General features: G+C 35.9%; 1 protein-coding gene across 2 annotated transcripts in view; it reads right to left on the bottom strand.

Moving 5' to 3' along the window:
* COBL (cordon-bleu WH2 repeat protein) overlaps positions 1-15,904 on the bottom strand; it is a 155,924-nt gene that overhangs the window by 36,818 nt on the left and 103,202 nt on the right. The window contains exons 10-11 of one of the 2 annotated variants that reach the window (XM_027743588.2): positions 15,062-15,200; positions 11,951-12,121 (exon numbers count right to left, since the gene is read on the bottom strand). In XM_027743588.2, coding sequence (XP_027599389.2) covers positions 11,951-12,121; positions 15,062-15,200 — 310 coding nt within the window. The remainder of the gene's footprint in view (positions 1-11,950; positions 12,122-15,061; positions 15,201-15,904) is intronic. The other variant, XM_039378185.1, reaches the window with a different exon arrangement.

The raw sequence follows: 15,904 nt of genomic DNA, 5'->3' as shown, positions 1-15,904 counted from the left end.
GAACTTAATCATTAATGCAGAAGTTCAAAAGAAATGCTTAAGGAATTACTTGATGAGGTCTGGGGGAAGGGAGGAAGAAACCAAAGAAGAAAAAGAAAATTAAAAAAATAATAAAAAAAGAAAAATTCTCAAATCCTAACATCTATTTTTGTTTTGAAAAGCAAGAATTTCAAGCTTCTGTGATTTTCATCTCCATCTATGTTTTCCTTTTTTCATCCATTATTATCCTCTCTCTTTCCCATTTTTATCCTGAATTTAAAAAAAAAAGAAAAAAAAAAAGAAAGGAACCTCCTCTTTTAAAATCCAAAGAGCCAGTTAATTTTTTTTCCTAAAACCACTACTCAAGGATTGCGTTCGGAAAATTTTTTAGCAGGTGTGACTGGCCACTGTTTCACTTTGGACAGTACAGTTTGTTCAGTAATGTTCAAACATTACCTTAATTCTCCTGATTGCTCATAATTTCAGCATGGGATTATTAAACTCTCCACTCACCTTAAGAGAGACCCTATCAAACCAGTAGTTTGTTATTACTCTTCCCATTACAGCACGTTAAGTTTAAAGACTTCTGTCTCAATTTCAGTCTGCTAATTTTCTCACAGGCACTAATTTAACTCTGTGGAAAAAAATGCAAGGAGTTTCCCTGTGCAAGGATTTTTTCTGTAAAAGAATGCAATCGATACATTGCCAAAGCCTTGTATTATGAACAGTGGCATGTATTTAATGTACTCTGAAAGTGAAGGAAAGCCTTTTTACTACAATCTGTGTCCTTTGTAAGAGCAGACTGAAGACAAATGATTTTATTTCAGGAACATCTGAATCCCATTGATTAGCGTGATGAATACAGAACAGGAAAGCTGCCAGGTACAGAGGAAGCTGGGCATGTCCACGAGGAAGTGGAGCAAACAAGCAAATTACAGCATATGCATGCTGCTTTTTTTTTGTTTTTAACCAAAATGTTTTCATTTGGAATACTTGGACACTTAAAACTCTAAGTTTCTTTAACTGACTGGTCAGTTAATCAGCATGTTGTTCTCATCTTCTGAAGGAAAGCAGCGAAGGTTTCAGAAGTAAAAAAATACACTTTTAACCTATAAATAATCAATAAAATGTTCATATACATTTTTTTTAATTCAAATAAGATCTATGCTGGGGGGAAAAAAAAGGTAGTTTCTTTTTTTTTTTGGAAAAAGTGGTTTACCTGGTAAAAAATTTTGTGTCACTCCTGAGCATTAATTTAACAATTTGAGACTGATAGTACTCAAAAAGGGTTTCAGAACAAAACCAAAACACCAAGGCATTCATGCAGTAGACCCCAAAGTATCATCTACTTCCAGGAAATTATACAGGATAACCCTTCTACAGTCCTTAGCAGTCCACTGCAAGGCTTTCTGGAGAACAAGTCATGAAAGAGTTTGTTTACCTCCCAAAATGCTCTATCTCTTACAGGTAAAAGTCAAGTAAAGAAAGCTCTTAACTTAAACTTAAAGCTAGTAATTATTTTTTCTTACAGTCTTTATAATTCTTAAATAATTCCTCATAATTCTTATAATTTAAGAAGTATATTCATTTAAGTCTTGACCGTTTCACCTATAGATGCATCTTAAAAACAGAGTTGTTTCGTGTTTCCACTTAGTTAAGAAAAAAACATTTTCATGCTTTTACAAACTGTAAAAATGTTTTCCCTTTTAGTTTTTAACTTCTTGTCAAGCGACAAATTTGAGGAAAAAAAACCAAACATGGAAGAAAAGAAGAAAAATGCTAAACCACACATTTTAAAAATCAGAAATCAATAATAACTTTTATCAGATGCTTGAAGTGGAAAAATTGTTTTGTTTGTTTGCTCTAACAGGTAAGTAGATACTCCTGTTCCAGTCTTTCACTATTTATGGGAAGTTACCATATATTTAACAACTTTATTTTCAGCTTTTAATCACAACAATCTTAAAAGAAAAAATACTATTTTTCTGTCATAGTCCTCCTTTCTCCTCTTATTTTCTCCACCGTCTTTTATTTTAGGTCTTTGTCCTCCATTACACCCCACCTTTGCTTATGGTAGTAGGTTAGAAAGTAATTATTTTATCCATGCCAGGAACCAATTATGGAATCCACAAAAGGAGCTGACAAAAGAGACGCTGTCTCTGCTCTCAGCCTTTTGCTCCCTCAGGCCCTAGAACCCAGAAGTGAATGCGCATGGCCAGAATTCTCAATTTCTTAGAAGAAAGCAGGAAGGCATTTTAGTCAGTGTTTACTGACTTAGAAGTGGTAACAGGAAAAGCTGAGTATGAGCATCTCTAAGGATGGAAAAGCACTTTGGTATGAGAATTATCACCTACCTGGAACAGAGAATACAAAAATTTTCAACAGTTTGCTTTCTGTAGCAACCTGTGCATTGCCTGCATTTGAATCAGTAGGATCTTGCACTCCAAATTTCAATGCAATGTCAAATATCAACCTTCAGTTTGATGTGGTCCATACCTAATGTGTAAACTTAGCGTAACTTCAAATTCATACTCAGGATGAAACTTCTCACACTCACATCACATGCACGTATTTGGTTGAACGTTGATGTTTAGTCCTGCTTGTTACTGATAAAGTGTAAGTCGCTCTATTTGTGTGGGTGTGATGATTTCCTCACATTCCACCATTCAAGGACAGTGGAGTATGTTTAAGATGCCACTCAATTATTAAAGGTACCGCTCCCACAGTTAAACTGCTCTTATTTTGACTAAGGAAGAGGAGAACAGGGAATCTGGTTTCACTTGGAAGAAACATTTGCAGTTTATCCACAGATTACTTGCAGATTGCAGAGCTGGTCTGCAAGGGAATTAGAAGAGAAATGTCTTGACATTGAGTCAGGATAAGAAATGAAGCTAAGGTTTATTCCATGCTCCATGAAATAGTTAAATAACCAGTTAAAAACCCAAATATCAGGAAATGATATTTGATTCACTGGGGTCCAGTCCCATACTTAGGTAACCAGAAAATATTTTCTTTGAATATTCAAAGTAATTTTGCTTCCTTACAGTCAGACTGACTTTTGGCTCAAAGTCTCCAAAATCACAAGTTTTATTTTCAATATTGGCAGGCAGCAGAGTGAACATGTAAAGGAATGCAAAATACACCCCCTTTCAAACCAGTGTTAGCTGTACCTAGGACTCAGTCTCCCTCTTTAGAACTTAATCAAGGCATGAGAAAATGAAGTAGATCTGGTGACCCAAATTTACAATTTTCTTATTAGAACTGAAGAGGAAAAAAAAATAAATCTTTCACCATCAAGGTACATGGAAGGAATATAAAGGACCCAGTAGTTGATACCTGTTCAGTATGTTATCAGCTTCATTCTTTCTACTGGGCTTGATATTTTCAACAGCCATTTACCACTTGAAGCCAGAGCATTACAGAATAAGTTACAATAAACAAGGAATAAAGGAGCCGATTCTTGAAGAGAAATACACAAGATCACCTTCCCCTTTCTCCATCTCAGCAAAAATCAGCATTTATTATGGGTAAGCTCTTCTGGATAAACAAAGAATTAATTATGCCACTTTGTCAACGTCCTATGAATTTTAGCAGTGGACTTCTCTAGCCACACAGGTGCTATAACAGAAGCTTATGAGTAAGAAGTATGAATAACACATGAATAACAGTGACAGCAATTTTGTTTCACTGGTCTTGAGGGGAGTCCATAGTTTTGCAATGACATCAGAGAACAACACTGCTGTAATTTTCGAGGGATGGAATAAGTTACATTTTGTCTTCTAAAATAACATGTATTTTAGTATGGAAAATTAAATGGTGCCTACTGCATGTACTAAATATATATTGAGAGTCATGGTAGTGACTGGAAGCCAAGCTCAGAAGACAGAACTGCTGTCATACATCCTCACATGGCCCAAATCTCAAACAGAAGCACTTTTATACTGGGACAGAACAATAAAGAGGGCTTAAAGTGGCTGTAAACATAAATCATGAGGGTATGAGAATCATGACCACAGAGTTTACTTTAAAAAAGCAGAATAGAGGGACAGATGATGGGCATATGATAGATTGGATGGCCATATGTTTAATAAACAAATGCATCATGGGTCTTTGCAATTCATCATACAATTTGAACTGGATGATTTCTCTACCAATTATTCTATCTTGGCACTTATTGGAGCACTCTAGAGGCCACAGAAAGCTTTAAATAATTCCATTTAAAATAGAACAAAACCAGAAATATCTCCTTTTCCCATTAATATATTTAGAATATTCTCTCCATATTTTACCTGCCCAGAATAAGTTTCAGTGGTGGACCAGTAGCATGTTTTCTGAAGATAAAAATGGAATGCGTTCAAAGTTTAGTATTCTACAGCCCTGTCACCAGAAAAGGAAAAAACAAATCAATCTGCTTAGTGGGAAAAACAACATTCATTTCAATCCTCAAATATTCCAATTATAAGGAAAAAAAAAAGCAAGCATTAAATGTAGAAAAGATATTTAAGGATGTTTTGAGAATCTCTGAATCCTAGATTTTAGTCTCTGAATGACTGAATTCCTAGTAATGAAGTCATTTGTCTGTGAAAGAGGATGGATACTAAACCAATCTGATCATGCTTTTAAAATGCTAAGACCCAAGCTGATAAAATCCTTCTAGCAGAACACAGTCTTTTTATACTGGCACTAAACCTGACCTACTCCTATGCACTTCTTAAGTATGTATACCAACTATATGCAGTAATTACCACATCTTGTACACAGCTGTCATAGATATAGAGGCAATATCTATGCAATATAATAGCCAACCCAATATGCCACCACCCTCTGCAAGAATGCTTAGAGCAAAAATTTGAGCATGCACCTGGAAGACACCATCACAATGGCATCACCTGCAAATATGATTTTATCTTCATTTTCTTATTTGTGATGAGACTGATTTTAAAAAACTAGAAAAAATTTATTTTTTCTTTTTAGTTACTGAAAAAAAAGACTCTGAAAACTAAGAACTGAAAAACTTTGTGCAAGTGTGGGATCTATTAGGTTAAAATTCACCTTTAACATTACTCCTGCTTGCTTCCTACTGTGGCTCTCGGACAACACTGGCTCCCTCTGGTGGCCAATGTACGAAAAGGTATCAGTAAAATACTGTGCACCAGGAAGCTTAATCTGTTTCTAATTCACTGGATCTTGTATGGGTTGAGCACATTCATCAGAACGGGTTTAATAATAATTAAACATCTAATAATAAATTAAACATCTGTCCTTACTCCCTAAGAGCACTGGATGGCAATGACACTGGATTTGTAACACTGGAATTTGTTTTGATTTATAAGTTACCTGTGCATTTACTTGTCCTCCTGAAAGGGTTCAATGATACTTTCCATTTTTTTGTTTGTTTATTTGATTTTCACCCCAGATATCTTACCATGAAGGACAGTATTTGAACAAGCTGTTTGGTTGTGCAGATAAATCCTGAATATATAAAATGTATTTCTTACTAACTCTGGTAATTTTCATGAAAAATTGTACTATAGTAGCCAATTTATTATCAACTTCTCCATGTAATTCTCACTACATTTCTAATGTCTCCAAGGTTAAAATAAAAGGAGTAAACCCAAGCCACTGTCTTTTCACATCATTGCTAACCTAAGATTCCATCAAATGGACCTAAACTGACATTCCTTCCTGTTATTGAAAATGACTGAAAAACTTTCATTTTCTTCCAGAAGCAGAATTGAGGAGCTGCTAGAAACCCTGAGCTGAAGCCTGGAACAAGCAGGGATTCCCCAATTGTACCTCAGCACCAAGCTGGTGCTCATGAAGCAAACTTCCAGCAAGCTCATGTTCCCAGAATCACACTTTGCTTAAACACTTTACCCCCTTGCACGCACGTAATTAATGAATTAACAATTGTGAAACAGAGTATCTATGCAATTCCACTCAATGGATTTGGATTTAATGAGTGTCACTGAAAGTTCTTTCCCACGCTGCGTGCAGTAATAGGAGCTTTTAAACTATGTTAATGTCACAGTAAAATTTCTTATAATTAAGATGATTCCTTGTAAATATGTAGAAATTTTTCTTTTTTTTTTTTTTGTAAATTCTGTTTAATAGTATATATATACTTAGAACTTCTGAAATCATAATAAACAAAGGATATGAGCTAACATAAGCAATGATTTTTTTTTAAATTCTGAAAGGCAGATCTAGCTATCTAAAATTGGTCATTAAAATATCTGATATAGGAATTCCACAAAAAGTGTTAATTCCCACAAACATATTTCAGACAAAAATTCTGAATTTTAATTAAAGGCAAATTAAGTGTAAGTAATGAACTTCTGGTGTTTTCACCTACAGCTTTTAAGAGTTTGGTGAGCAGACCACCTGAAAAGAGACCACTTTTCATAGCAAACATGTCAGCTATGTGGAGAGGAACCATAGCTGTCTTCCTTCAAAGCAATGAAACTTTTTCTTTAAAAATGTAATTTTGTTGAAAACCTGAGCCTCCTTTAAGGAAAACTTGTGCCAATGCAAAGGACTGTTTTGACAATAAACAGTACTTCTACATTGTACTCAATACAAAAAATGTTGTTTCACCACCTCATTATTTCATTTTTATACTAGTCTGAACTCCACGGAGCATGTAACTCTACGGAGCTACAAATAGGATGCAAATAGAGTAATGAGAATGGGTAAATTAGGTTCTTAATCTTCACATTGTGAACACCCACTTGCTTTTTTTTAAGAGAAGACTTAAAATTAAACCATTGTCCTGTCTTAAGAAGGTATTACAAAGTACCTGGCAGCACAGAGTTCAATTCTACTCCACTTTTAATAGAAGACCCTTAGAGTACTAAGTATACTTCCCAAAGAACACTTAAAACTTATTAACTACATGTCACATTTGTATTAAAAACTGTCAAACCCCTTTTTAACCATGTTCCACATTATCTGTAGGAATGCCTTGCTTTCTTATTCTCCATTTTGCCTACCTGGAAAGGATTCAAGATGAATATGATTATTTGCTTGAGGGTAAAACAATAATTTTTCATCATTTAAATTAGAGTTATGTATTGCAAGTCACTCATTTAAATAACATGAATGTCTTAAAGCACAGTACTTGCAAGGTCAGAATAGTTCCGGGTGTGTGCATCATTACAACTCATAAAACCTCTGTTTGTAGTTCAGAATAATTAAAAATACATGTCTTATGGACCATTCACATGAAGAACTTCATGCAGCACAAAGAAGTTTTTGCTAAGTACAAACCTAGAGCTGATATTTTAATTAGAACTCATTGACTATTCCTAGCACAAGTGTAAAAAGACTTGTGGAACGAGATTTATCTCAAGCAAACAGCGTTTGCATCTTAGTTACAGAAATAGAACACACACCTTGATTTCCACAGGATGTCTTCAGGATCGAGATAAAATTACTCATACTAAGCATCAGGATGAAAGATTATGAATCAGTGCATTTGGTATTGGTTCTCGGTATTCTTTTTAAGCCACTTATAGATCCAACAGATCTTCCTGATTCTTTTTCTTGGCAGTTTGATTGATAGCCAAGATATAGAAAGAATCTTGCACTTCAACTTGACTAGGCCATGCCCAGTTCTAGTTTTGTTCCAAAGGAACAAAACAGATGCAATAAAAGAAAAATAGAAAAAATAGAGAATGTAAAATGTTATACCTAGACTAGCAGAAACTAAAAATGGAAAATGTTTTTAGAAACTTTATACTAAAACTTTAGACAGTATGGACAGCAAACACACCCCGTCCCAAAAGCACACTCTTTTGAAACACCAAATTAAATTAAACCATGGCTCAAAATAAAGAGAATCTTGTGGAAAAGAATGACGGATAATATCTTTGAGGCTGATATATAGATTTTTATAACACAGCATACAGTTCTGGAGCATACATCTGACAAATTAATATGAATCACAACCAAAAATAATCAATAATAATTAAAAGAGAATGTGTGAGTTTAAAAATAAAAGAAGCCAAAATCTCAGTCAGAAAAAAAAGGTTCTTTTCCAGCAGGGGAGAAAGGAAGGTAACAGAAGAATCAGGGTAGTAGAGGCAACAGGAGGTTCAGAAGTATGAAGGTCATAGGAAGAGGCAAGGTCTGTCAGATGCGCTTGGTATATGAAGGGAATGACGCACAACAGTAGACTGTCAGGGGAAAAGAGTAAAAGGATATAATTATAAATATTGTGTAGATCAGTCAGCAGAATGGCTAGCATGCTCAGTAACATTAAAGATTCAGATACCCAAAGGAGATGTAGGTGCATGAGCACACGTATTAAAATTTAGAATCCCACAGATGCTCTGAGACTAACTCCCTGGGTTCTCGTATAAGCTAACTCCATCCTAACAGCACACCACCTACTGATATGCAGTGTGTCTATGAATTCTGCTTTGCTTGGCCTGAATTTTAATTCTCCAGAAGGTACAAGATAGATGATGTTGAAGATTCAACTTCATTCTTTAGCCTCAGATCAGGCTGGATGAATAAGGGTAGTGATGGCAGTATCAGCCTTTTAAGTCACACGTACAAGTTTTCTTGCTTTAGAGACCACTTCTAAGAAAGAAAAGACTGGGTCACTTGACACATGCCTTCTGAGGCAGCATACTATGACAAGCCAGCAAAACTCCCTGCCAAGTACCATGTAGTTCTCAATTGATTGTAAGAAAATCAAGTTTCCTCTGTGTTTCTACCTATTTTTGGTTCAAGCTAACAAAGCCCAACTCTTAAAGACTAACCCTAATGACTGTTAAAGACTAGATATACATCTATGGTGACTGAAGAAATATGACTGAACTGCTTGTGAAACCATCTTAGATTTTGTCAAGTGGCTTGTATGACCTGTTCATATGTCAATCATATAATGAAAAAAATTAAAAATTAGATATAGGGACAAGGCTCCTTTCTGTTCTCCTTGTTCCTTAAAATTAACCTGGTATTATCCAGCAACTAGTAGTATCCATGTCTTCTACACAAAATAACTGGTAAATGCTTATACCCACTCCTTCATTCCTTAAAACTTTCTCATTAAGCAATGATTGATTATTTTGATCTATAGTTAAAAACAAAGACAGGTACAAATCATGATTTTATTTCTTCAAAGACAGAAAACTTTCTGAAATTTGCAAATCAATCAGTAGTCAAGCCCTTACCCAGTGTGAACCTTGAATTCATTAGTACTTTATCCAGTGCCAGAGTGAAGATTTTAACTTCAGGATCTCACTCTACAGGAAGGCTAATTTTTTATTTTCTTTCACAGACCTTTTAATTTCTTACAGCATATCTCAATGATAGTCCATAACTAGCCAAATAAAGGGCTAATTGTGGAGTTTCACAAGAATACTGAAGTTATTCTAATGAGCTAGCTGACAACATTTCAAGACAGCATGTTTCAATTACTTGTCTAGGTGTAGCAGTCTTTCATTATGTGCATTCTTTATGCGAGGTAAAGTAGCACAGAGCTTACCATTGACTCATATATTGGGAACTTTACAAACCATGTGAGATAACCAAACGCCATGCAACAGAGGCAACAATCTCCATTTCTGCCTTCCCAAAGTAGAATCACAGGTCATGAACAATCTAATTAGTAAGATAAGGAAGGAGAAAGGATCCCATAAACACGTCATTTGAAACATGCAAACATCATGCAGCTAAGGTTCTACCATACCGAAAGTTAAGAGGAAAGGTCATGTAATGAAAATATAAAGGTTAAAGAGCAAAAACTATGAGGAACTGTTGCATTCTTGTTTGTGGAAGGGATTCTTGCAGTTTGAGACAGAAAAGCCCAAGTATCTTACTAAAGGCCCTATTCATGAATTATTTACACTCCCCATAAGTTTGGAAAACTCCATGAAGAGTCATTGCCACTATTCTCTGTGAAATGAAAATTCTTCAAGATGGTTTTCCCAGAGAACAATGGGACAATTCTGTGTTTGCTGGAACGGAATGAGGGGTGAAGCACGGTGCCCCACAGACAGTGGCAGATCATAAGGAGTAAGAAATTAAACTCCACATGATCACAGAATTTTAATTTCTGAATGGGAATTTTATCTTGTGAAAGACATACTGCTGTTTACAGTCACCCACTCAGCAAACGAAGACCACAATCTTCATGAGAGAAAGCTTTTTTGAGAGAGTGATTTCTGAACAAATATGCCTTTCATCAACGGCTGGCATCAGTGGCTTATCGTCCTTCCCACCTTGTTCTATGAGAAAACACATTTACTAAGCTTAGAGTTAGGAAGACTGAAAATTCTGTTGTTCTTTGAATCTACCGCCCAAGTCCTATTTGCACTGCTTGAGGCATTCTCAGGCAATAAAAAACATCATTGCAAAACTGTTCTTACGCAGCTCAATAGCTACGGTATCTAAGTACCTTTCAGAATGGCATTAAGCAATATAATTAACATCTGTTGTATGTGCTGCTGTCTCTCATGGGTACATCTATACACGTTTCTCTTGTGTAAATCTATACACTTATCTTTATCTAGGTAGGACACAGCATAATTATAAAGCTAAACTTGTCCCTCTCCAACTGATGCTTTAAGTCTAAAATAAGTACCCACTAAGCACTTGCTCTCAGTAAATTGAGGATAATAAAAACTCATGTTATGTTTCTATGAACAAGCTTAATCAAATCCTTTTGGCTGAGATGCTGTGTTTATTTAAGAGCAAATGATCACACTGATTAAATCAGTGCTGCATTGATTAAAGGGTATTTGATCACCAAGGTAGATCAGGAAAGCATTGCAAAATAACAGTGATAGAAACTCAAATGAAGTAGAAATATAAATGCAAAGAAGGCCACAATGGATTTTTAATAAAGAAAACATTGTAGGCAAGTTGATGGTATCTAGAACAAAAAGAAGATTTTAAGTATTATATGGTTTCTGTGCATACACTGGTAAAAATGACTTAGGGTTAATCCTCAATAAGATTCAGGTTTTCTGTTAGTATGATCTTCTTAATTTCTTTCCCTTCCCCCAATAAAACTCATCAATCTGTATTTCCTCAGCACAGATATGAAAAATAATGCTTTAAATTTTGCTGATAATCAACAGCAAACACACCAACATTAATTTATCAGAGTAACTGTTCCCTACAGAATACTTTTGATAAAGAAAATGTCCTGGAAAGAGATCTTTTGTCAACTTAGTAGCTAATAGAGACGTTTCTCTATCCCATGGTTAGGAGACACCGTCCTAGCCTTCAAAGGAAGTGCGTCCATGAGATGTCATAATGTACAGAGCTTTGCTGCTTTTACTGGATCTACATGGGTGTGCAGGGCAAGCCCACAGGGAACATAATACATGATCAAAGACTTGGATTGTGTACAAAGATTTAAAGACAGTGGATAAGCATGAAATAGTAGCACGAAAACATGCTTTTCACAAGTACACAAGGACGTGGAAAATACTGTACTTGTCTGATAACTGTTATGCCCCAAGGTGAAGAGACACAAAGGACTATCCAGAGATGCCAAGAAAGATGTTAAGAATATACAGCTCCTGTAAATGGTTTAATTTTCCTAAGGGAATACCCTGTAGTTCTTAACCTAGACTGATAGACCTTATGACTCTCAAAGGAGCTTGTCTCTGGGGAGATCAAAAAAATGTTAGTACAGAAAAACAAACACAGGGAATTAATACAACAGATTTTTTCCTTTCAGTTGCGCATAGCCACAAAGCTTGATGGTTATTTTTAAATGCTTCTATACAATGACCAGGTATTATCTGCAAAACTGTCTCTAAATAAATGTTTTGTTTACTTTACATTCATTAGTTACACTGCATTGGACATTTTGAAAGACAACAGGCTGAAAAAAGGGGGAAAAACAGACACCGATGTCTAAAGAGCAGAGAGGAAAGTCTGGAAAAACTAACCCTGAAAGCAATCATCAAAAGAATGGAGATGAAAATACATATATTTTCAAACATACGTTTAGGTACCAGCTCTGTTGGCGCTGTAACATCTGCTTCTCTGTAACACTCTGTTGGATCCACAATGTCACTGCCAGGAGGAGGGTAAGGTGGGGGTGGGGGGATCACTAACTGGGGCGGACCACGAGTGGTGCCTCTAGGAGGCTTTTGTGGCACCCGCCGTCCATCACCTACAGGGGGATCAATTGACTAGTTACTTCATTGCAAGATAATGATCACTCTGTTTATTGCTATTTTTTAAAAACACATTGATTTTCCCTTACCCACATCCAAAGTCTCTCTGGGTCTAATTCTGCTCTTGTTTACTCCCAAATAACTAAGGGAGAAGAAAAAGGAAGGTCTTTCTTAAACCAACAGCAACGGAACCAGAATCGGGTCCAGCACATACATGTACATTACAACTAACAGTTAAAATCACCGGTTTTGCCAGACATAAGGAAGGAGAAAAATAGCTGAATATAAAAAATTAAAAAAGATATGTATGAAAATGTGAAAAATGTGTTTTATTTTTATCTTCTAAAATGCAAAACTGCCTGAATTTGTTGACGTCTAGGATACTTTTTGTGGCTATTTTCCTTACTCTCAGAGAAAGATTCCTCAGGTTAGTATTTTGAAGTAGATATCTTACAGGTTTTTCTGCTCTTTTTTTTTTTTTTTTTTTAATAGGTTTTTATTATTTTGACGTTGTAGAGAAGCAGATGATTAAGTTGTTTTCTACAAAACAGTGTTTGAATCTACCAAAGGAAATGCTCATAACTTTGGCTGGAGGTTTATTTCTACACTATGTGCAATAACAAAACAAATACATGCATCTTTGCACTATATGAATCACTTCCAATATGAAAAAGCTGCTGCCTGTTTGTAGTATACAAACTAGAGCTATTGTAATTTGGAAAGTCCTTAGAGGCTGAAAGTGCACTGAGGAACCACGACTACCTGCTTGTTCTCCTCTCGTACCCTGCCTTAAGCATCTTCTGTGGTCATTGCTGAAGATGGACACTGACAGACACATCTTTGGTTTGATCCATTCTGATCATTCCTATACTCTCAGGCTCATGCTTTGGGGCTGCTGAGAAAGGAAGCAGCACTGAGAGGGAGGAAAAAAGATTAAACCATTATGATTTTCTACTTAGGAGTCACTAGCTTCCAGAGGAATATCTTCCAGAGACACAATTTAATGCTGGCAAACATGCAAGAACTTTTTTACTGCTTTGAGGAAATTTGGCACAATACTTTGTAGTCACAGTAAATGGTTCATTATTGAAGTGAACTTGCCAGTTTGCGAATATTTTTGATAGAATCTTTTGCTTTGATTCACGTGGTTAACTTGAGAGATACATAGGTAGCTTTAATGCTTTTTCCATCATGTGGCTGACTATTTCTTGCAGCACGTTTTTCCCCTCACTACAGTCTTGCTTTTTTCACAGCTTTTATCTCATGCTTTCAGAGCCATATGTGCTTTCTCATTGTTTTCTTGCAAGGGCTCCAAAGAGAGGCTGTTTTACCAACCTTCTCTGGCTGTAACATTTTTTCTTTTAATGAACACATTCATTCAAGAAAGTAGCAGAAAATGAAAAGCACTGAAGACAGGGTTACTGTGGGACGAGTTCTTTGTCAGTGTAAAATAATAAGGTTCCATTAAAGTAAACGATACTACAGAATCCTACATGAGCAGGGTCTGGCCAGCAAGCACTTATGTACATAGTACTGAATGGACTTGAATTGGCTCTGTTCTGTTTTATTTCACCTGTAACATTTTGAGTACCAATGCAAAATAAAATGAACACTTACAAAAAGTTAATGCATCAAATGTCATCAAAAAGTGACCAGCAGTAGGGGAAAGCACAAGAAACAACAGTGTGACATCTGCAGTGGTTAAAAGTAAGCAAATTTGATGAAAACTCCTGTGTTATATGGCACAGTGATAATATTCCCCTTAGAGGGTTTAAATAAGAGATGTCAATGGAGTTGAACATGTCACACGATAATGGACTCCTGCTGCTACATAAATGCTGAGGCATTAGATGTGAAGCATCTACTGAAAATAAATGTTGGAACAAAGCCAAGAGGTTTCTTTCTAAACTGTGAGGCATTTGTAATGCAAGCAATTATGTATGACAGAATGTCATATCTGTATGTCTCAGGCACTTTATGAAACATGAGGTCAAAGGCATGAACTGAAGTGCACTGAGTGCATTACAGCACTTGAAGAATGATTCTCTTAATGTACTGAAAAATGAGTTTCAATATGTGGGGTTATTATCTCATATCTTTACCCATCATAAAATCACTTTGCTTGCTAAAAGCATAATCTCTGGGTCCTCACTTGGGCAGAGCTTCCACCAATATGAATAAGCTACCAGTCAGATAACGACAGGGAAAATGTTTTTCAGTCTTCCTGTATGAGTAAATGTGGTGTCACATGCAGCTGAAGGCTACAACTTCTTTTGTTGTCTCCAGCTAAGTTTGTCATTCCTTCGAGAGTACCAGTTCTTTTCTTCTACTGATTAGCTAAAGACTCAGCAGAGATCGATTTATAACAAAAATGAGGACTAAATTTGAAAGAAAAACTTTACTGAATATCGTCAGTTGATGTCAAACTTTGGGAAGACTACATGAAAATCAAATGTCTTCAGGCTTTAGGAACAGGAGGAGACACTGGACTAGCTGGCTGTACTTCGGTTCTAGCCACTTCTTGGCTTCATATGCATTCAGTATTGCCTGGCCTGTCTCCATTTACTAGCATTTTCATTTACTATTTCTGTATTTCCATTTACTAGCAAAGTGATTATGATCTTAAAGGCACAGAATAGGCCCAGGGCTAGTGCTTTTGTATATAAACCTTGTGTCAAATATTCAAATAATCTGATGAGTATTATCGACATTTTACTACCTTATGGTACTCTGAACAGTGCTATTCAAAAGAAAAAAAAAAGAGGCAATATACAAAGACTTATTTCCAGACTTTCATTCTGCAGAGAAGTGTATTTTTTTTCCCCAAGTTACAAAAGTTTCCAAACTCATGGTGTAACAGAATTAAGGCAACTTCAAACAGCAATCATTGAAAGCACATGCATAGGGATTATATAGGAGAAAAGAACGCCTCTCACCCATTGTGCTCTTTTTCTTGTCTTCCCTATCTTCTGTCCTGTTTGGCATGGCAGGAGTGGGTGGAGCAGATGCAGTTGGTGGAAGAGGGGCACGCCTCTTCTTTTTCCTTAAATCATTCAGGGATGCTCCTTGTGATATCTAGCAGTTGAAAAATAGGCACAGAAAAGGATATGTTTTACTGATGTTGTAAATTGACAGCAACTGAAAAAAAAGGTGTTTGTCATATGACCTAATTTCTCAGCACAGCATATTTATAATGAGCATTTATAGTGACAACAGGCGATTAAAGAGGTACATTAATATTGCACTCAGAAAAGGAAAGAGATGAGACCTGCGGGTGAGTGTTACAGCAGAAATACCAGTCTAGTAGGCATTTGATGGTTTTGGAAAAAGTGAACTAGAGAGCCCAACACTCAGCAGAGCCGAGTATGACACTATGTGTAGTGTTAAGCTTGAGCCATAGCATGATCTTCTTTTTCCATTGGTTTCTTCAAACCTTAACTTATGGTTGAATACTCCAACTGGTAGGTATAGGGAATAAATTCTCTCTCATTTCTTTTATTTTCCTCTGAAATTCTTGTTTAAGGACTACTGAGAGAAGAATCAGAATTGACAGTTTGCCCGCATGATATGAGATCATACTGTACTCTATTTAATGTCTACTGGACTTCACAAACATACTTCTGAAGATCTGAAACACCTTGGCTTCCAATAACTGCAATATGCTTGTTGATATGTCAAGACTTCATACTACTTATGCTGCTTCTAAAAATATGAAAAATGTTATTATAAGTGACTTGAATTTCAATGGATTGAATAATATTTTCTGTAGCTTGTTGGAA

The sequence above is a fragment of the Pipra filicauda genome, unplaced genomic scaffold (genome assembly GCF_003945595.2).
Source record: "Pipra filicauda isolate LSUMZ 115617 unplaced genomic scaffold, ASM394559v2 scaffold130_size2058158_pilon, whole genome shotgun sequence".
In the NCBI taxonomy this organism is placed as follows: Eukaryota; Metazoa; Chordata; class Aves; order Passeriformes; family Pipridae; genus Pipra; species Pipra filicauda.
The sequence above is the reverse complement of the archived record's forward strand: the minus strand, read 5'-3'. Positions and strand labels throughout refer to the sequence as shown.